Source organism: Caloenas nicobarica, chromosome 2 (genome assembly GCF_036013445.1).
Source record: "Caloenas nicobarica isolate bCalNic1 chromosome 2, bCalNic1.hap1, whole genome shotgun sequence".
In the NCBI taxonomy this organism is placed as follows: domain Eukaryota; kingdom Metazoa; phylum Chordata; class Aves; order Columbiformes; family Columbidae; genus Caloenas; species Caloenas nicobarica.
In genome coordinates, this window is record NC_088246.1 from 46,231,865 (window position 1) to 46,254,652 (window position 22,788).

Below are 22,788 nucleotides of genomic sequence, written 5' to 3' on the forward strand. Positions count from 1 at the left end.
ATTATTCAAAAGAAATACATTTGAATATCTAAATAAATGTTAATGTCTGCTTTTGTGCAGCAGTAATATGGCTTGGTCCGTTCTGTGGAGGGTAACAGAAGTACTCTGCTTTGCTTTGTAATTATTGATTTTTTTTCCAGCATTGGCACATATGGTTGACCAAAATTAATTTGAAGTATGCCCCTTTGTATATATGAGATTTTGCTCAGTGCAGGAGAAAACGATATAAGCTGTATTCCTTGAAGCTAATTTATTTCAACAGTGTTCACTTTCATGATCTTGTCCCAGAAAATATATTCTCATTACTTTGGGATACTAATTAGGAACTAGTAATTTTCAAATAACCATAAACTCTTTACATCGTGAACTGAACTGTTCAGTGTTAGTGCACGTTAGAGAATTTGAAAATTAGACATCTCTGAAAATGTTTATAAGTGCTATAATTGTGACCTGCTGATGGAAATGAAATGTGAATCATCCATTTCACTTGTAAATTTATGAAATCTCATCACCACTCAAAGATATTTAAGCACTGTTAAATTCTTTAAAGTGCTTATTCAGAAAATGAAATTATATTTAATCCACCTACAGATATTATAGTGCTCAAATAGTGATTGAATTCTTAGTGTTTAACTCAGGGATTAGTTCTTGATGTTTATGAATGTTTGTGAACAGCATGAACAGGCTGTTTCGGAGGACAGTAAAAAACAACCATTGATTATTATGGCTTTACTAATAAGTCAATGGTGTTCATAGGAATGACAAAAGAAGCCAAGGATTTGAGTTAAGGAATTGTGCAGCAATACTTCGGTTTGAAATGGATTTATGGCTTGAGTAGTAAATCAGTAACAGCCATGGGAATGATAAAAGGAGCCCAGCATTTGATTTAAGAAGTTGTGTAGTAATCCTTAGGTTTGAAATGCTCTGGCTAATGAGTAAATAAATGTATATATGTAAGTAGGAATAGCAAACAGCACTCATCATTTGTTTTTCATTGGAAGTGTGTAATGTTGATTTTCCCACAGAAATCAAGTGCTCTTAATTTACTGTGAGTGTTTCTTTTCGTTGACTAAAACTAAGTACTCATTTTAGGTAGGACCGATTTGTATATGCTGACTTTTTTTCATTTCATGGTCTCACCAGCTCCTCCTTTCCATAACAATTATATGAATGTCTTTAAATTATCCGAGCATGCAGATCATGGTGCTCCAAATATAATGGATAAAATGTAAAGAATAATTATTTGAATTTTTGATACAGAGCCGTAAGCTGCAGGAAAGCCAGTCACTGACACTAGGCAGAGAAATCTGGTAAAGATTATTAGTAACAGGATAGCTGTATGTAGATGGGTAAGGATGAGGTGGAAATTGCAATAGAACTAGAAGAAAAACCTAGGTGAGGGAAGTAGATTCCAGGCAACAGGGTGCCATATAAAATCAGTAAAGTATCTTAATTGCAAATAAAAGCTGGATGTGCCAATGTGCAAACGTGAGAGGCCTGAAAGGAAACATGAGGAAACTGTAATGCTTGACAGAGCAAGTAACTTTACATGAGGATACTTTGTGTACACAGTAGAATGTCAAATCAAAGGGAATCTGTAATATCTGGATGTAAACTGTACAGAAAGGACAGTTAAAGTTGGGGGCAGGCAAGACTGTATATTAAAAATTAGATTCCAGTAATATTTTCGTTGTGGAAGCCATCAACGGAAATTTAAAATTATTATTTTTGAACTGCGCTGCCAGCTGTAATGTGCAAATCTCATCAGCTGTGTGATAGTCTGCAAAACCACTGACTGTGAGAAGCAGTAGTGATGGGTAACTTTGTCTTGTCTGTATGCAGATGGTGTCCTTCTTACTGAATTTCCCAAACAAGCAGTTTTAATACGGTGGGAGCTGTTGTGCAGACCAGACTTGTGCATCAGGGTTGTTACCTGTTCTTCCTTTTGGTCTCTGTTTGTAGTATCATACTTTCTCTGTTTGCTGTTCGATAAATAGAACTTAAGACATTATTAATTGGACCCGTGCTCCTTTTATTTTATTTTCTATGACCAATTACAGATCCAATCGCAGACAAGGTGATACATTTTTATGGAGTTGCAAGTGGTCCTTGTAATGAGGAGTTACCAGAGTGAAGAGGTAGTGCTACAAAGGTCAGAGGGGATAGAAATACAATACGCAGTTATGGGTTATGCCAGTACTCTCCATATTGAAGTCAGGATGATTTGGAAATATAAACTATATGGAATGATAAATTCCCAGCTTTGCACACTGATTACCTACTAGCAGGCCTTGCTTATGTCAGGCTGCAATTAACTGAACTGCTGCCTGTGTAAAATGAAGTTTCTATTTAATTAAAAGTTTCAAATTTTGATCGTATATTCTTAGAGCACATCCTGTCTGTGGTAGTTGAATCTATTTATTCGTGACATTAAAAGAGTTATATTTCTTTTGCTCCGTTATTTGACCTATTTATTCTTGACATTAAAAAAGTTACATTTCTTTTACTTCATTATCAGCAGGCAAATGTACCTAGTCAATAATTCATTGTGCAGTTTACTCAATAAACGGCGTGCGATTTGAGAAGGGCTGTCTTCTTTCAAGAATTGCATCCAATCCAATAAAGCAAATTATATAATAATAAAGTATGTCATGAACGTAAACAAATACCGGATGGGTTTTAGAACATTTAGTTTTAGATCAGTGCAAATAGACTGAGATAAACACCACTGTGGCATATTGTCAGTCCCTAGTAAAGCTCAACAAAAGGATTCCCACTGGGTGTTCGTATCCTGGAGGATTCCACCTTGATGCTTGTTTTCTCTTGTTTTAAGTCTTGCTCTATTTATCCCCATTTGCTCCACATTATTGCGCTTTCAAACACGGTATGCTGGCCTGGCTGTGTGTCAAAGTGTGACCAAGCAAGCCAGCGAGGTTTTGCCGATGGAAGCCAGAAGATGTTCCGGGGGAAGGTCTGTGAGCCCGTCGAGGGCAGCTGCTTTCCACAGCGTGGATAGTGGGCTTATCTCTTGGGGTTTTTTCTCCCCACCCTTGCGGAGTGGATGGTGTTACCTGTACCAGATCCAGCTTCCTGCAGGGTGGATGTAAATAGTGACAGCAGGCGCTTTTTACACTTAAGATGTAAGTCTTCACTACAAGACTCTCTCAGTAGTAGTCAGTTCAAGATCAAGTTCAGAGTGTCTTCGCACTGTTAAATTGCAAGGCTAGGGTTTTTTTCCACACAGTTGAAATATTTTGTCCTGTATTTAAGATATGTGCTAGCACTTCTGTAACAGTTTTCTAGTTGTGTTGCTCACTGACATCTTATCTTTAGGGACGTGGTTTAGTGGTGGACTTGGTGGTGGTACTTGATGGTACTTGGCAGTTGGACTCAATGATCTTAAATGTTTTTTCCAGCCTAAATGATTCTATGATCTGCTTATGTGTCGGTATTCTAAATGAAGTGGAATTTTAATAATAAATAAATGACTAGATATGTTTTAGCATTATATCAAAAGGTTTAAGTATTGCACTTGGAGGGAATCCAGATTTTAGTGGTGTTACCTGATTTTCTGTATGTGCTACCTAAATCTATGATTTCTTAGTTCATGCAAACAGATTTTGACCTTTTAAATCCTGCCTAATACCTGAATCCAAGTGGCAGAAAATATAGGGGCAGGTTTTATGAAAAAACTTGACTTTCGGATGGACCTGTATACTCCAGATGGAGTCTTGACAAAATCTTAACAGAAGACTCTATTATTCCTAATATCCATACTAAATGTTCATGTCACATGCTTCAAAAGGTTTGTTTAAAATACTTTGTGTTACCTAACTATATGTTTCTAAACTGTTCAATGCCTGCAGATTTTCAACTGATGATGCACAAGTACAATTCCTGAATTATAAGCAGTCATAACTTACTCTTTATTATAAACCAAACTTAAAATGCAGGTTGGATCATATGAACAGAACCACTTTGTCTCCTTCCAAGTGTAGAGCTGGATTCACTTGGTCGAGGGGAAGTGCAGCCAGGATTGTTTAGCTAGGAAAAGTTAGTTGTTTTCTTATGATTACTAACCTTTTTTTGGTTAGCTTATGGGTCTACTGGCCTATTTAACATCACCAGGGATGCCAAATGTGAGTTATATTAGGAGTTCTCTAAATCACAGAAAGTGCCCATTTTAGCTGCCTGTTAGGGTAGAAGTTACTCCTGTAAATACTGAAATGGGGTAGAGTGAATTTAAGCATTCTTTAGGTTCTTTATGTATTGAGAAGTGTAGTTTATTTACATAGATGAAATTCTGACTGAAGACCTTTAGCTTCATTGTTTTTCTTCTAAAGTTATCGGTAAAGAGCCACTTTAGAAGTGGAGCTATTCTTCATTTTCTCTGTGAGACATCTGAGATCCTGCCATAGCTTCTTTGTCAATATTTGATCAATGTAGGGTTTTTTAAATTTGTATTTTTAAGTGCATTTACTAAAGTAGATACCAAAAGCTTTGCAGAAAATATGAAGTCAGGTTGTCATCTTGAACTCAGTAAAATCAAACCTTATCTGCATACAGAAGCAGTACAGACATATACCAGTGGCATGCAGATATGCTTCATCTCAATTACACCACAAAAGTTTTCTTTCTAGATGCAAATGACTTCCAGTTCTGGATATGAATTAGCATTGTGTTGCAGAAAACTGATACCTTATTTATGAAAGTACATATTCCTGATTTGTTCTTCTGGGAATGAATTTAAATAAGAAAAACACCTGTCTTGTTGTCTGACAGCTGATGACAGCATCAAAATCACTGAGTGACTAAGATGACAGTCTATCCCTACACATCAACATATCAGGCTTTTATTGCTGTCTTGGGTATACAAGAAACTTGTAATAAGTGGTGTTTATTCCGTTTGTCAGTTCTGTGGTATGATCTGTATGAAGGAAGGAATAATGTCCCCATGTCAACTGAAGATGAGAAGATTGCAGTAAGCATTACCTGTCTTCATAGTACGAAACTTGTCTGTAGAGATGCAGACAAATCAAATGGCATGTTTTTTTCATCACACTGCCAGATGGGGATTAGGCAAGTTTATGTAAAAAGTCATGCGTTGTTAGTCAGAAACTGTTGGCTGAGATTTAGGAAGAAATTTTCTTATGAAGAAATACAGCTTTTATTCCTTAGATCAGGTGAATTACTATGCTTTTATTGCTGTCATGTTTAACTACCGTGACTTTACAACCATGCAGTATTGAATAGGAAATTACTAGAAGCCCTGTGAAGATATCGCTTCAGTGTGGAACTTACACTCCGTGTATTCAAAAGTTATTGGGAATTCATCACTGTTTCAGTAAAATACCGTGATATTCTCTAATAGCCTCAAACGACTCTTTCAGATATAGACCAATGATCCATTCTTCAGCAGCTGGTAAAGTAGGTGGAAATGGCATGCCTTTGTGTGATGTGTGCCTTTTTAAACATTTCATCAGGAAGATCCCAGCAAAGTATCTTTCCTCATAGTGCCCTACGTTAAGGGTTTTTTCTAGGACAAGTTGACAGTAAGTTCTCCATCTCCAGGCACCATGTAGAGCTAAGTCTGAACCCCAAATTCTGCTATAACATATTTGCATATTAATGTTCAGGAATATGAAAAACCTCTTTAATTATTTAGCCTTAGGGGATTTAGGGCCTCCCAAAACAATTTAGAGTTCTTTGAAACAGTGGAATCAGGCTTCAGCCACAAATCCGGAGTTGCACTTTCCACTTAGGGGTTCAGGTGAAGGGCAGAATGGTCTTTAGGAAAAAAATCAGTGTCCTGATTTTATCACCAGAAAAACAGTCAGAGAGATGTTACGCTTTGTGTGATTTTTCTCATGCTTCCATGGACAGACTTCAGCAGAAGCAGCAAAACCAAACAGTTCCTTGCTGCTCCTTATTTCATGTCTGAATCTTGAGCATATGCTCTGAGTGGGTTTGAAATCACTTAGATTTGTTTTTTTAATTTATGTTTATTGTTATGCACTAATCCATTGCACTAGAAACATGTCATGAAGAAAACAGTGCAGTAGGGAATTAGTAGGGAAAAATACTTCAAAATAGTATTTTTTAAATGTTGCTTAATCGCTATGGCAACTAACATATTTATTTGCATTTTAATGTATTCTCTTTGTTTACCCATATTTGCCTCATCATTTCATGTTGCCAAATACTTGGTTAATGTTATTAATTTACATTTAAAGAAATTATTATGCTTTTTAAAGCATTATGTAACTTTTCTAATTTTATTAATATAAAGATTTCTTGTTTTCCTCTAGAAAGGTTCTAAAGGAAATCTCCGTTGGTGACCTAAAGCCTAATGAAACAGTTGAAGCGAATCTGGAAGCACAACTACTGTCCAAATTAGATCATCCAGCCATTGTCAAATTTTATGCAAGCTTTGTGGAGCGGGACAGTTTCTGCATTATCACTGAATACTGTGAGGTGAGACTTGCAGATTACTTTGAAGAAATTTGACAGAATGCATGCGTTAAAATATGTTCTTAAAAAAACCCTAGCCCAGTTTTTTTTAATGTTTTAGTCTGAATTTCTCTCTTATTTCTTACTTGTATCACCTGCTACTTGTTAGGCATATTTAAAACAAGGAATGTTACCTGCTCATGTGATACTCCTAGCTCACGGACAAACCAGAGAAAAGGAAATTTTAAATACGAGTTAATTTAATTCACTGTAATCACTATTACAAGAATAGTATTACTCAGAAAGGTTTTACCACAGATATAAGAGAGGATGAAACTGGGAGTACAGGGGCATAGCATGAAATCTGATGTAAATGAGGAAGGGAAAAGTCTCTTGTGATTTGGAGCTGATTACAAGAAGCTTAAGCCTGATCATATGGATGATGAGTTGGGTAGGAGCATTGGCTTTATGAAGTGGAGAAAACAGTGTGAGTCAAAGATTAGAGGATAGGACAGATATTAAAGCAGGATATACTACTGTATAGTTACCAGGTTTTTTGACTTCAGCATTTGATTTAAAAACATATTGCTGAAATCTGTCTTAAGGCTTTAAAATTAGAATTTATACATATTTAAGCCAGCTTTTGAAGAGTTTATATAAAACAAGTGCCTACTTTGTATTAAAAGTAGATGTGTTGCTTTTAAAAATATAATCAGTTATACATACAGTGATCTTCTCGTGAAACTGTGAAACAGACTTTTCAGCTGTGCTCTGCTAGACATTTGAAATGCTTTGGAAGCTAATGACCCTGGACTATTGGGTTACCTGTCCACCTATCAGACTTGTATTAACTAATAGCATTTCTTCAAGCATTCAGCTTTGCTGTGAATAATTAAAGACATACTATTTCTGCCAGGCATTGCTTCCTTGGAAGCTTTCTTTGATTACAGTTAAATGCCTATTTATTGCTGGGATTTTAAAAAATTAAATCTGAAATGCTCAACTCTGTTATGCAATCTGAATATTTGTTCACATCTTATTCTAGCACCCATGCAGAAGTTCTTTGCATTATTCTCTGAATGTCAGACAGCTGGGGCTTGTTGGAAATTAGGTATTGCCGACTCTCTGTGGAAACCCAGAGCTCAGAACTGAAGAATTACTCTAACTGCCCAGATATTCCTGTGCACTAAGATTCAGTTTTCTCTCTACCAGTGCTAGAAAGTGGCCCAACACTAGATTAGCTAAACCTGTAGGAACAAAGGAGTCTCTTTCAGCAGCATGATAGAGCCGGACTAGTGGCTTTGGTCCATTGCTTTTTTTTTCCTCTCTTTTTTTTTTTTTCCCCCCCCTGAGATCTGGAATAAAGTTATAGGTGAAAACCAGCATGAAAGCAATCACCACAGTAATCGCAAGCTGCTGCAGCACCCCTTGAAATCTACCCTGCATGAAAATATTTGGGTGTGGAGTTACCTTAGGATCTGAAACTCTTATACTGAAACACATGGGAGTGTACTAGAGGAAGGCAAATGAAGGAGGAAATGGATGTGTTGGCTATGCAGCTGAATCTTTTCAGTTTTGAGTCTTCTAGGTCAGGTGAGAATGACAGTGGGTCCACTAGGATGTGATTCTGACTTTTTCCGAATGGACACACTACATAGAATCATTGCATTTAAGCAATTATGAATTGTTCAGACAAGAAAAGTACAAAGCAAGGCTTTGCATAGTGCTATAAAGTTTCTTTTCTCTTTTAGTAGGAGTATTTCTAGAAGGTATACTTCTGTATTTTCGTATCTATAACCTGCCTTTGTATGTAGTGGGATCTTTTTACCTAAAAGATGCCTGTTTAAATTGCACATAAATTGAGACGGAGAAAAATGTATTGCTACCTGATCCTTGTTTGGAAGTTTAGTACATTCAGTTTCTCATGCATAGAATAATTACCAGATTGGCAGTAATTGGCACTCTTGGGCAGAATCAAAACAAAGAATAAACATTAAGTTGGCAAGGAAACAGAACTACCCTCTGAGCCTTATTCTGTTTTCTCCAAAGTACTGTGACTTATTCATTAGCCACAGTACTTTGTTCATTCTTGCATGAGTAGCACAGAGCGAGCCTCCAATGCAGCTGCTCTGCGCTATACCTGTTCGCTGAACAAAAGAGAACATTGGTCTCCGTTGCTCAGCTCAACATCTTTTATTATAGCTTAATTAACTCAGAATTATAGAAAAGAAGTATATGTGTTCTGTTTTGATCTTCTTGTTGAGCTTCTTTGGCAGTTTTGCTGAATCAAAATCTTGCAAGAAATATAAACATTGTCAGATAAATCAGATTTCAACAAAATTGCCTTTGTGAACCTTGGATTTCATTTTGTAACATAAATTAGACTTCAGTAAAATACAGTTTTCACAAAGTAGTGACTTTAAAAGTTGCATCATTTTGATAGATCATAAACCAGAAGTAGTTGTACTTTCCCTCAAACAATTCTTTCTGTCTCTTCACTGTGGTCTCAGCTGTGATGTGAGTATACATACACTAAGGAAATCTGAGCAAAAGGAATAACTGAAGCAATCAGTGCCTGTTCACATGATCAGCTCTAAATGCTAAGCTGTTTTAAATAAGTTACTGTTGTATTTGATACTCTTGACATTTAAATAAAAACTGCAGCTTGGGAACCCTCTATGTACTTAATTTGTTAAATTCCTTAGGAACTTCATTATACTGACCTTCCAAAATGCAAAATTGGGTTAACAAATTTCTTCAGAGTTTCATGGCAGCAGTATTTCAGCAAATCTTTTATGATGTGTTTTTGTTTTCCTGTTTTAGACACAAAATCAAGGTTAAATTAATTGTAGGACATTGAGAACAGTCTTCTCTGCTTGAAGGTAAAAAGCTGTATAGCTACTTGAGGGCACATGGAGTACCTTATCCAACTGCTTTTGTTCTCTTTAGACCTTCTGAAGGAAATGTCCCCCAACTTAAGAGAGTATTCACTACCCTAACTCTGTAGGTCCTACACTTCTTTGCATGTTTTATGGCAATGTGTGATTGTGAGAGGGGACACATTGGGATAGCGAGAAACCGTGATTGGAGCCTGCTGCACTTCATGTATCCTCACCTGGATAGTACGTAGTGCCTTGAGGCCAGTAGCCAGCTGATATGTGTTTGAGCAGCCCTTGAGACTTGGCCTGTTGCTACAGTTGGCTCTGGATGGTCTGGGGCAGCCGTCTGGAATAGATGAGTCATTATTTTCGAGGTGCGTGAGTAGGCTCAGACACAGCCCATCTGGTTGCTGTGCAGCAGAGTACCCAGCAATGCTTTTTCTTTCCTTCCTCTGCTCTGCTGCAAGCAACCAGGGGGAAGCTGTTGAACATTTGGAGTTGCAAAGGGGAAGCAGCTGCTGAGAGCTCCAAGTTCCCAGAAGAGCTTCTCTCTGGGCTACAGTGGGGAGGCAGATGGAGAGCTGAAGCCATATTGCCTTCCCTAGTGAATGGGATGATTCAGACATTTCAATTAAGAAATTGCAGGGCATTGTCAGGGGATACTGTTTTGATATATGACAAAACATATTTTCTTTTTTTTAACACTCTCACTCTTGAATTTTTTTAACTTGGAACCTCGAGGACCGTAGAAATTACTGTCAATTCATGTCAGACTACAGGACAGAAATATATGGATCTGCAAGGACAGAACCTCCTTATTTTGTAGCACTGTGGTGTTTGGAACTGAAAAAAAAGAGTTGCTGAAGAGGTCATAAAATGTTGAGGGCCAACTGTGCAGAGAAGGGAAGGGTTGATGATGAGAAATGTTGGTACAGGTACACTTGTACAGGTTGAACTATTTTCTCATGTATGGCATATAAAACTTCTGATTTTATGCAGAATGTATAATGTAAAAGTAATGATTTATGGAGGATAAGCTGTCCTGATGTAAGGTAATTAGTCACTAGAGTACAATGAGACTCACAGTCCCTTTGCTCTGGGATTAGTTACCTCAACACAGTGCTTGCCACTAATATGCATTCTTGTAGACAAAATCCATTTATTTTATAAACTGGACAAACAACCAGCTGACAACCATCTGTCTACTTTTTAGCAAAATGAATGGTTTTCACATGTCTCCTCAAAAACCTCTTTCATCGTGCTGTGGTTCAGCTGATTTTTCCAAATATCTGACTTACAGTTCTCAATTTGTCTTTTTCTGTATATATTTTCTGTTGTTCGTTTTGTTCTTTTTCACTACCTACTGTGTGTCATATTGCTCCATTTCTAGTGTTCAAGATCAACTGTAGTTTTAATGAAGTATTTACAATACAATGAAGTATTTACACATGCTACAGATTCTTGAAGCTTTAATTCCGCTTTGTTTCTGGCAAAAGTGAGTTTGGAAGAGGGGCAAAGTATAATTAAAGAGACTGTATTTTAATTCTTAAGAGTACAGTATGGTTTCTTTGCTGCTGAAATGGTTATTTCAGCATAATAAATGAGTGTGTCCCTTGACAGTACAATGGTTGACTTAAGTGGAAGTGCTGCTCCCAAATTTTTAAACTTATTTGAACCAGTCGAGGCAGATTCATTTTACTTGATTTAGATGTCAGTCATTGTAGGCCCTCATCATAAACCTTTGCAGAGAAACAGCATTTCTACAACATAATCCATCCCTTCCTAAGGTAGACAGCTAGATGTGAGGATAATTGCACTGTACAGATGCCTGTTCTTCTGTGTTCACTATAAAGGAAGGTTGAGGTGATCAGCTTGGATGCACATGTCTGACATTGGGTGACATGAAATGAGAACAGTTGAAAACTTTGATGATACTATGTAACGCTAAGAGAAAACTGACCTATTTTCCCTGTGCTGCCATGCTGCTTGATCTAATTTTGATCCTCGATCTCATTGTGATCCTCTGTTGCATATGCTTTTGGTGCTGGGAGAGTTCAGAATTCATGTGTAAGTGTTAAATTTATAGGGTATGTGGAAGGGAGCCTGAAAGTCTAAGAAAGTGGAGTCCTGTATTTTGATGAAGGAGAAGACATTTAAAAACTTACTTTAAATGTACAAATATGTTGTGATATTTTTCAGGGTGGAGATCTAGACTTTAAAATTCAAGAATACAAAGAATCTGGGAGGATATTCACCCAAAGACAAATACTAGACTGGTTTATGCAGTTGTTACTCGGAGTCAATTATATGCATGAAAGGTACAGTCATTTAATACGAGAGCATTTAGCTTGGGAGGGGAGTGAGTAGACTTACTGACTAGTTGCAGATATTCAAACAGAAATAAAACTGTATGGATTGTCTTGTGCTGGTATAAAGTCCTGTTCACCAAACTGCTGTAGTATACATCATATACCTAAAGTGTAATTAATTATCTATCCTGAAAAAACATTGTGTATTATATCTTTTAGCAACGCAGTGGTATGTTTCTCAGCATTAGCTACACTTTTCCAAAGAGCCAAGTGAAAAACTTAGCACAGCAGAAACAGTTCAGTTGTTAGAATAAAATGGATTAAAGGGTTAAAACAAAGTCAGCTTTTTCAAGGGGATTCAACAGGATCTCTTGAAGGTATTTAATGTGAAGAGTCCAATATATATGCTTGATGTACTCCCTCTAAAATCAGTGAAGTTACATACATACAATATTTGAAAACAGACATTACTTTTAACAGGATATCAAAGATTAACCTATAAAATTGCTGCAGGTCATCCTGACAGTGATGTGTGGAGATCACGCTTGATTTGAGCAGGGGTAGATACAGGTCATCTTTATGGGTGTAGCTCTTGCCTGTAATGTCACTTAGGCAGGCTGACTTGAGATTTAAACAGTTCCCTCGTTGCCATCTACCAGACATGTGCACGAGCCCTGTCTGGTCCCCTTTCCACATCATCCAGTGTTGTCACCTTTGAAGTAGGTGGGACTATTTAACTTGGTTTGAGGACTTAGTGTTGTGCTGAGCCAGGAGCCGACGGCCCAGCACGCTGCATCCCGCACTGAGAGCTGAGGAACAGCTGAGGAAATGGGAAGACCAGGCTCCTTTCCCAGCAGCTTTTCAGAAACAGTGAGCCGGTCAAAATGAACCTGCCTTTCAGCAACTTCTCCTTTCCTCTGTCTCCTCCCTGTTGCTTTTGCCTGTTGACAGCTCTGAAATGTCACATTAATGAACAAGACAGAGAATCCTTTCTAAAGAGTGTTGTAGTGCAAAAGTCCAAGCTTTTTCATCCTGCCAAGCTGAACTATTTGGACTATTATTCCTATCGAACTTTTAGAAATAACAATGTCGTTGCTACAAGGACTGGCTGAGCAGAAGCTAAGAATGTCTGTAACCACCTGCATGTTTTGGGCAGATGAGCTAATATGCCTAAAATAATGGCCTGAATTAGTAATACGGCTGGAAGGAAGAAGATGTTTACATTTGAAAAGTAGGTTGCACCCAGAAACTGGAGATGGGAATTCAGTTTTTTTCAAATGGAGTGTATAAAGTAGAATCTGTAGTCTGCTATCCTGCATGAGTACTCGGAAAACAAGATTATTATGCACTGGTTGAAGGTGAAAACACCAAATTGCTGTAGCTGTTTCAGATATCTTTCCCAGCAGGGCTTGATCCAAATTTGGTTGTCTGAACTTGAGTTGCAACAGAGCAGTAGGTATAGTCACTAAGAACAACCACTTCTGAGTCGAGCTGAAGTATGTGGGATACCTTTGACCTGAACTGGTAGATGCCTAATGAGTTTTTGCACCTATAGTGTCGGACTGTAGCAGAAAAAGGGCAAAGTGAATTGCTGGTCGGGATTCAAAAGCATTTTGGTTCATAAATGCAAATTTATCCAGGGCTGGTACCTGATGAGCCACCCCCACAAACTGCAGTGATGGGTGCGCAGTGAAGGGAGCTCTCTTGGGATGCTGCGCCCTTCAGCATTTACCTCAGGTGGAAGGGACAGGGGCAAATGGAATCAAAAATCCTGACCATTTAACAAAACTATCAGTGTGGGTTGGTTTTTTTTTTCCCTTCTCAAACTCCAGTTTAACAATTTACCATTAAAAGTTTTGGTAATCTGGAAAGTCCACTTTTGGTGAAATCCTTTCTTTAATGTACGTCTTTAGAGGATGCATTGTGCAGACTAATGCAGAATAATAATAACAGTGCAGATGGACTAGATGATCATTGTAGGTCCCTTCCAACTGAACTGTTCTGTTCTATTGTATAAATTTATTCTTTTTGTCTTTCATTTTCTGTAGTTCCTCATGCCTCTTTTATCTCTTGTTTTCCCGTATGTCCTTTTTGTCTACTCTTCTCTCTATTTTTCTCGTCTCCTACTCGTTCTCAAATCTTTAAAAAAACCTTACCAATAAACTTTATTTGGTAAATATGTTTATTAAATTACTGGGTTTCCTGAAAAGTAGTTTAATTCTCCAGGAAGCAGCAATTTGATTTTCCAAACAGCATTTCATTTTCTCTCTTTGAATCGTAGCTATTTCATAGCACCTCTCCTGACACATACAAATGACTTGACAGTTTTATTTTTGTTTGCATTTCCTGTATTGTATTATGTGTTATTTGACTATATGCACGTTAGAAAATTTAATCTTTATCTTACTCGTTTATAGCCAAACGATAGATGAAATGGCAAAGGCTAGGTTTAAAAGAATTTAAAACTACTTAGAAAAATTAATTTCAATTACTGAAACATAACAACAGCCCTCTGTTTATGTATAGAGAAGTCACACAGAATCTCTTCTCTACTGATATGGAAAAAGGCTGTAATATATGTTTGAACTATGTTCTAATGCAAATAAAACTTTGCCCTAGAATTAGAAGCTTGAAGTGTTCGTTACCTGTGAGCTGGACTTCCTTGTGCCATTCCTTACAACATCCACTTGCTGTGGATGGGAGTTTTTATTCCAGAGCAGCAAAAATTATTATTTATGGTTTTAGACATAGACTATTCACTTGGTCGTCCTTTTTGCACAGCTTTCCTTGAACTTCTGCAATTTTTGAAAAGTCTTATGCTGGAAACTTATTTTAAACTCGGACTTTTTCACTGCTTGAGATTGTTTTTCTTTTCCTGTGATGATAAAGGTTATACAGATAAGACATTCCTGTCTTTTACTTACGCTTCATAAACCCCAAAGGAGGCATGAATATATTATGGTCATTATGCAATCTACTGGCTATTTTGCATAATTGGAAGGATTTTTTAAATTTTAAACTTGAAAGCTAAATTATCTAGAGTTAAATAGGTTCATTCCTCATCTGTCATTGATCTAACCAGAGAGAGAAGCAAAGGAGCAGCAACGTACAATAGTTCAGTGGTTTTGTCTAGGTGAGGACAGCATGAAACCATCATCTAGTATCTCTGGCACATTTGTAGCCCATTGCATATCAGTGCACAAAATTGATTCCCAAGCAATCAGGCAATGAGGCCATTGATTCATTTAACCTCAATTTGAAGAAAGCTGACCATTATGTTATCCACCACTTTGCTAATTTTTATGAACAATATGCCAACACAGAGATTTTTATAAGGTTACAGCTTATGCAAAAAAATCTGCTGCTTTCACTCTATAAGATAGCAGGCTTTGCTCAAGTACTTTATCTGTCGTTGCTAGTACAGGGTTCGGATTTAACCAGAACTTCATATTTCTCTAAATAGTTCTTCAGATGGAGGAAAGAGAAATTAATTACTGAACATTTCATAGCAATAAACTACTTCAGCTTCAATCAGCTTCACTTGCTGGTGTGTTGCAGAGGAAGCTTTATTTAAGGAGGCTGCTCACTGCTCAGTACTTTGTGCTACTTTTTTTCTGGCTATGAGACAGCAAGCAGGTACTCTATAGAACGTAAGTATGGGTGTATTTATTGACCAAATTTGAAACAGTCCTGAAGTATTAATTTCTACGCAAAATATCAATAACCACTTCACTGACTGTCAAGTTATACTAAGTTTTACTGGAGTCCAGTTAATTCATGTTACTTTTATAGGTCTGTCTCTTGTTACCACAAAAAGTCACACTCTTTCTTAAACTGTATTTACAGTGCATTCTCAATATTTATGTCCTACTAGAATTAAAGTAGTCAAGGTTTCAGCTTTTAACTTATCTTCTGACATATCCTGGCAGAAATAAGGTGGCTTGCATTGAGAGACATCATCATGGGAAGTTCTGAAGAATGATCCCAATTATTTCTTAGGCATATTAGTATATAATAGCTTCTTATAATTATTGGTAATGCAAATAATTTGCATAACATTTTCATCAACATATGTTGCAAGCATTACGTTCTAATTCAAACTAATGTGATCCAAACATCTTCTTTTCATCTCCTTTTCAAATAATATGTTACTGAAAGCTTTCTGGATAGTTTTTATGTATCAAGATACAAAGTTCTTTCAAAGGCTCAGTGTGATGAATGGTAAGGAAAGACTTTATGAATCTAAATTAACAGAGCAAGATTTGTGTAAAACTATGTGTATATATAGGCTTATGAAATAATAATAAATATCACCTTAGCTTAAATTCCTTACTGATGTAACGTATGGTGAATGTACATGTATTGCTCAAGAAAGTTACCAAATAGAGAACAAATTATTTATAAACATCAGTGGAGGCATGCTTTCATTTTTCCCTATGTGCAAACGTTTCTCTACAAATATTACTTTCAGGGCAAAACTGCAAAGATTCCCATAAGAAGCATAAAGAACTTTTTTATGTCCCATAAAAATAGAAAAGTTTCCTTTTCATGCTCAGTGTATGTGCATACTACAGTGTCTTCTAGTAGTTATTTTTCACATTTTTCTCATTTGTGAATTGAGTATATTGAATTTAATGATTTTTTGTCTTCTTGCAAAAATTATTTTCAAATGAGTTACAAACTAAATTGCTTATTTGTGCTGTGGAATGCCTATTTTCTAGTCTTAATATGGAAGCTATTTTGGAAATCATTTCAATATCTCAGTGCATAAGACTTTAATAATTCAATAAAATTGGAGATAATACTTGAGGATTGCTCAAGAAAAATTAAAATCTGTTACTATATTTGTTTTTCCTGCCCTCATCTCAAGAATCTTAAAGCGTCAGTTGCTTTCTTTACCTGTTCTAAATAGCTGAACATCTACTGTTTTTTTATTAGCAAATACAGTTTCTATAGCCAGTATGTACCAAATGCTATTCTAACCTCCTCCTGAGCAGAGCTGGTAACTGTGTGTTATCAAGCTATTTAAAAGTGGATGAGTTCTTGTTTAGATGAGGTTGTAGAGAACACTTTTGGAAGCATTATTAACAAGAAATAATTGAGAACATGTTTTGTATACCATAGAGATATTTTGTTTTCCTAAGGGTCTGGAGAATTACTATCACATTAAGATTTCAAGGAATTGAGAAGATGCTGTTTGTCCCCACATGGTGTGTTGCTTATGATGTTTTTTCAGTCTTTGATGGAAAAATAAATCTGTAAAAGCTAGTTGTTCTTTTCCTTTTGATCTCTGTCTTTGTAAAGTTCTTTTATCTCCCACACCATTACTGTAAAAATTTGAACTCCTAGCCTAGTCTATGTACATATTTGTCTTTCAAGTAATACATTTTCTCTGAAGGAGAGTTCCATGAGCTTTGAGACTCTCTTATTGCTGTTTTTCTCATCCCTTGTTCTATCATGAGACAACTCATTCTCCTTGCAGAAAATAAGATTTAATGCTTTTAAGAAGAGTTGGCTAGGAAGACTTGCCTTTCTCCCTTCCTCTGCAGCTCATGTTAAGCCGGTATCTGTGTTCTCAAGCTGGGATCCCTGGGTGCATTTTTATTACCCTGGCTGCATGTGGGTGTTTGTGAATTCATCTCTGTCTTTACATGAAGCTCCTTAATGCCACCATCTGTGCATTGTCACTTGCAGGGTTAGACTGTAGTGGTGCTGTGCTGGTGTTCCTAACAAGGAATGAAGAAAAATACTTGAGGTACTTGATGTGTGACTGTGAATGCTTCAAGGTGGATGAAGTTGAATTTCCTTTTATATTCTAGGCAAATACTTCACAGAGATTTGAAAGCCAAGAATATATTTTTGAAAAATAATCTTCTGAAAATCGGTGAGATTTCCATAGTTTTTAAAGATATATTTTAGTATGATACGACAGTCTAGCAGACATTTTGTCAATAAGGAGATTTAAATAAAGTCATGTCTGATATAGCATTTTGTTTCGTGGTCAAACATTTATTTGGCAGTCAGACACAGGAACAGGGGCCTTGAGAAGCAATGAAATCTCCAGCTTTGAGGTTGCTTCAGGCTTTACTGTACCTGGATCTGAGCAGCCTCCTGTAACTTTAAAGTTGGCCTTGCTTTGAGCCAGGGGTTTGAATCAGGTGACCTTGTGAGGCCTCTTCAAACCTACATCATTCTATAGTTCTATAATTTTCTTATGGTTTTATTTTGAAGAATTGTAGATCTTTTTTTTTCCTCATATTTTAAAATTCTGGCTTTTTTTTGACCTACAGTAATTTTATTGTGCCTAACAATAAACACAAAGAGTTTATATGAATAAATATAGATTTATATATTTTATAAAGAGATTATTCTTTCTACTTTTAGGGGACTTTGGAGTTTCTCGCCTTTTGATGGGTTCATGTGATCTGGCAACTACATTTACTGGGACACCATACTACATGAGTCCAGAGGCACTGAAGCACCAGGGATGTAACACAAAATCTGACATTTGGTGAGTAGTAAGCATGCTATTTTGGTTGTACTAGGCATTTATTTTCTAGGCCTTTGTTTAGAATATTTAGATATTTGACTTTATTTAGCAATTACTTTTTTTTTTTTTTTTTTTTTTAATGGCTCTGTCAGTAGGGCGCTCACACTACTCCACTGAAACTGTTCAGGGACATTTGTGTCATATGTTGCAATTTGAATGTTTTCTCTTTGCATTAAGAAGCATGTAGTTTACTGTTATTGTGGGTTATCTCAGACTTCAAAGGAGAGTAAGATTCAGGTCCAGCCTCTGCCATGACACAGGGAGATTGTAGACCAAGTTTTGCTAGGAAGGGAGAAATCTTTTTCTTTTTCATATTGAAAACAATGAACGCAAAGAAGAAACTTTCTGTGAAAGTTTCTGTGACCACTTCCAAGTGGTCAAGGAAAGAGTGATTCCTGGCTGAGAGGGAAGCAGAAGGAGCTTAGGAGCTGAATAGAAAAATATTGGAGAGTGTGAAAAGGAAGAAGGTACTTGGGAAGGCAGCTGAAAATGAGAATAACAGGAGTGTTAGGACAGAAGTAAAAAGACACTCTGTTTTAGAAAAGGCTCAAAAGTAGAAAGAAAAGTCTCAGTTTGGCACCTGGATGGCACAAATTCTTGAGATCAAGACTTCTGAGATGCTGATTAGAGAATCAAGTTGAGAAGCTGAGATCTGGTGAAAGACGTTCGGAAAGGATTAGGTGTGTAGGTGCTCTTGCAAGCTAAGATGAAGAAAGATTTTTGGAATGGGGAAAATATCTGTCCTGTTTATATGTGTGTCCTAAAACATCTCATTGTGTTTTAAGATGATAGTTAAAACTGTTGTGGTTTTTAATTCTGTCATAGTACTTTTATGTAAAATGGGCTTTGTTTCTTCTTGAGAGATTTTTTTTTTCTGTAGGTGTGCATATCTGAAGGTTCCTTTTTAATTAATATTTCAAATTGTAAAATTTCCTTCTTAAAACATTTGACTACTGGAATGTAGCTTCTTTACCTGATAATTTACTCTAGCTTCTGATCAGTTCTGCCTTTTCAAAATATATTTGTGACTGCAGGATATAATTATAAAACTTAAGAACAGTCATCTGTACTCTCAACTGGTAGCAACCATTTTTCAGAGTTAGCATGTTCAATCCAGTCAACAGATGTGTCGGGAATCTCATCTCATGGTCTGTGTAGCTGAACTGAGATAGATTTGATGTCAGATTCTCTCTTGTTCATCTGTATCAAAACAAATATCAGTTAATACATGTAGTCAATAAAAGTATATTGAGAGAAGGTTTCAAAATATGTCAAAACAAGTGAACAGACAGGAAAAACAGCCTTTAGTGCTCTTTTACTCTAAAGAATAATTTCTTTTATTGCAGTTGAAATGCGATGTAAAATATGTGTTTAGGTTCTGTTTGTGGTTACAAGTGTCAATCCATCTAAGTCATTAATGTTGTACAGAGTAAATTAAAGCAGAGTTTGGTCCACTATTTTGGTTGGTCACCCTTTTAAAATTTACAAAATAGCAAAAAAAAAAGCTTCCCCCATACCCCTGCAATGAATCACTAGCAATTAGATTTCTGCTATACTTTATGCATTTTGTAACGTTTCCAAAGCAGTACCCAGAGCACTCATCTGAAGGTGGAACTGCCTTCAGTAGGAGCTTGTTGGCCCTCGCTGTAGGGGCACTAAGGAGCAGGTGTGCCCTGACTCACTAGACCCCCAGTCCACAAAACCCTTGTCTTTCTGAGCCACGAAATTCTCTTTTGATCAGGACTTGTCAACTACCATGACTCATTCAGTTGATTGATACTTTGATCATTTCATCTCTTCATTTAATCTTTTAATAATTATTCTGTTTGATTTTTTTTTTCATTTGCCCCATTTAATGGGGGCCAAAAGATGAGAGGTCCCTGGGCACTCAGGGGAGCCCACCCAGGAGGCTCCAGGTGAGATGAAATCCTTGTGCTGCTTTGCAGGAAGGTCAGTTGCTCATGAAGAAGTTGCCCAAGTCTTTCAGGCTCACCTGAAGTGATGTTTTCTCTTCAGGCCTGTCCTTCTGATCCCTAGCAGGACTCAAAATATTATACACAAAAATTCAGAATTACCAGTGTTAAATGTAAGAAAATGTGAAGTAGCTTCTAGAAAAGGCAATTATTGCTATCCAAGTTATCATGGTCCTCTCACTGTTCAGTCCACTTAATCATTGTTCATTCAGAAGACCTTAATTTTCGCTGTGTTAATGATGTACTCTAAAGAGACATTGTGCTTTTCAGGTTCACTGAAACGTTGTGCAACTGGCTTTTCAAAACTGGCTTGAATATCCACAGTGCAGCAGCTGGTACAAGAAGTATTGTCCTTTATAGCCCAAGGCCAATAGACGTAAAAAGCTTCATGTTTTACAGTTTTTATGTACAGAAGTTCTGCAATTAGGTTCAGAGAAGCTGCAGCATTTAAATTTGTCCTCAGTTAAAGTGTCAGGGTTGGAGTTCTTTGCTATTCCGTGTTTTATGCCAAATCATAATTCACAGGAGGCAAATTAAAATTGCCACCCATGTTTTCCTTCCCAACCCTGAGCCTGGACTGGCCAGGCAGTAAGTGAACGCCTTTGCAGATGACACAGTCTGGGGTTTCCTCCTTTCCAGGCAAGGAGCTTCCCTGGGGAGCTGGTCTCAGCTCAGGAGCTCCGCAGCCCCTCTGCCCGTCGGAGCTTCCCCCTGACGGGCGGCAGACGGAGCGGTCAGGCGAGACAGTGACTGGTTGGAGAGGCCAGGGCGGGTGGAGGATCAGCAGGTGACGTGTGTGCGCACACACGTTTGGCGCTTGGGCCTCACTTTTACACGAGCGCAGTGTGACCCAGAGGCGCGTCGGTGCCGGGGTCCTGGTGACCCTTCCCGGCCTTACGCACGGCGTGGTGGGACTGGCATTCCTGTGCTGCTGGTGCTGCGGCACTGCATTCGTGTGTCGAGCAAAATGAAGAGTCTGCATGTCGTCTTAGGGCATTTCTTGTGGTCAGGAAAGGTGAAGTCACATGGTGGGACATGGTTTCAGTCTGTTTCTCTGGGACAGTGAGTATTTTATAATTTATAGAAACCAGAGCACAGAGGGAGCTGCATGAAATAGCCAGTAGCCTGTGGCTAAGACGGTCCCTGGTGGTGTGAGGGCCCAGAGTTGGTGTTTCTGGTCTGAATCAGAGCAGAGACCTTGGTCTGAACCTCTGATGTCCAGGAGGAGCAGCTGGGTTATTTTCAAACCTTTCAGGCAAAAGTTTCCTCAAACCCCTGTGGCTGACAAAGCCACCAGACTTCTTGTTTAACCTAACTTCATGTTCCAGAAACATACTCTTTCCCTGGAAAATGTCTGACCCTCTCTGTGCTTATAGGGACACAACAGGTGTGACTCATCCCCTGTGCTAAAACACATGTGCTAGGTATATATATTAGATCCTTTGGCCTTAGGCTGATTTAGCTTAATAGTTCTTCCGTTTTACAAGGCTTATGTGGTTTTTATTTTGTTATTTGGGGGTTGGGTTTAAAAATATCTTTTTGGTAGCAAATAGTGGGTCAGAATCTGCCCAGTTTTGTGTCAATGTCCTCCAACTAAGACTATTGAAGAATCATAGCAGAACACATCTCCCAGCACCAACAAATGCAGATGGAGACCCATCAGCAATGTTATTAAGAAAGCAATCAGAGATCCAGGGGGATTACATGAAACTCTACCAACAAAGTAACAATTTTAATCAGCTTTTATTTCATTCCATTCCATGCAGTGCCTAAAAATATTCACTCCAGCCCAAACGGACTTGGTGTTCATGACATTAGGCTGAGAAGAATTGGCATCCTCCATCTCCCAGAACTGTTCAAACAAAATGAAAACAGTTCTTTCCAGGGAGGAGTAAACTAAAAGCAGATACTTAGTGCATTTAGGGCAGTCGTGACTACTCACTAATGCACTAGGTGAACACTAGATTTTTATCTGAGGTTTTCTGAACAACAGGGACACCTTTGTACTTCCATTATCTTCATGCAACCTAGAAAGCGCAGACTTACCAAATAGATTAATGATAACTCCTGCAGTGGTCCTAAAGCTAAAGTGTGCTGTTGTATCTTCCTCAGAGTTCTGTTTTGTTCCAGAAAACTGGTTTTCCCTTCACACAAGGGTTCCCAACCAGCTGAGGTCCTGTTTTTCTTCATAGTGGGAAGTAGGCATCCCAGTGGAAACAATCTCCATGTTCAGCTCCTGAATAGCATTAACAAGATTTGCTTGCCGCTAGTAGTTAGCCTACATTGCCCCTGCAGTTTTTTGCAGGTTTCCTAACTGTGAGATCTTGAGGTTTCTTAGGTGAGACTCTGAAATCTGTACTGGCTGGGAGTCTGCCAAGGATCAGGAAAGGTCCTTGAGTACAAATATTGAGTGCCTGTCTGTGCAATGGCTACTGGAACTACATTGTATTTTGTTTCTGAGTGGATGATGTAAAGTGTATGAAAACAGTTATCAGCAATAACATTTCTCTCTTCTTTTCAAAGCTATAAGCATAGAAGGCAAATTCAATCTGGGAACTTTTTAAAGGATTTATGCATAGTATATGTTATAAATTATCTCAGAGGCTGACATAACAGAAATATTTCAG

General features: G+C 37.6%; 1 protein-coding gene across 1 annotated transcript in view; it reads left to right on the plus strand.

Moving 5' to 3' along the window:
• NEK11 (NIMA related kinase 11) overlaps positions 1–22,788 on the plus strand; it is an 87,313-nt gene that overhangs the window by 11,415 nt on the left and 53,110 nt on the right. The window contains exons 2-5 of the mRNA XM_065627291.1: positions 6,309–6,474; positions 11,529–11,647; positions 17,458–17,522; positions 18,023–18,149. Coding sequence (XP_065483363.1) covers positions 6,309–6,474; positions 11,529–11,647; positions 17,458–17,522; positions 18,023–18,149 — 477 coding nt within the window. The remainder of the gene's footprint in view (positions 1–6,308; positions 6,475–11,528; positions 11,648–17,457; positions 17,523–18,022; positions 18,150–22,788) is intronic.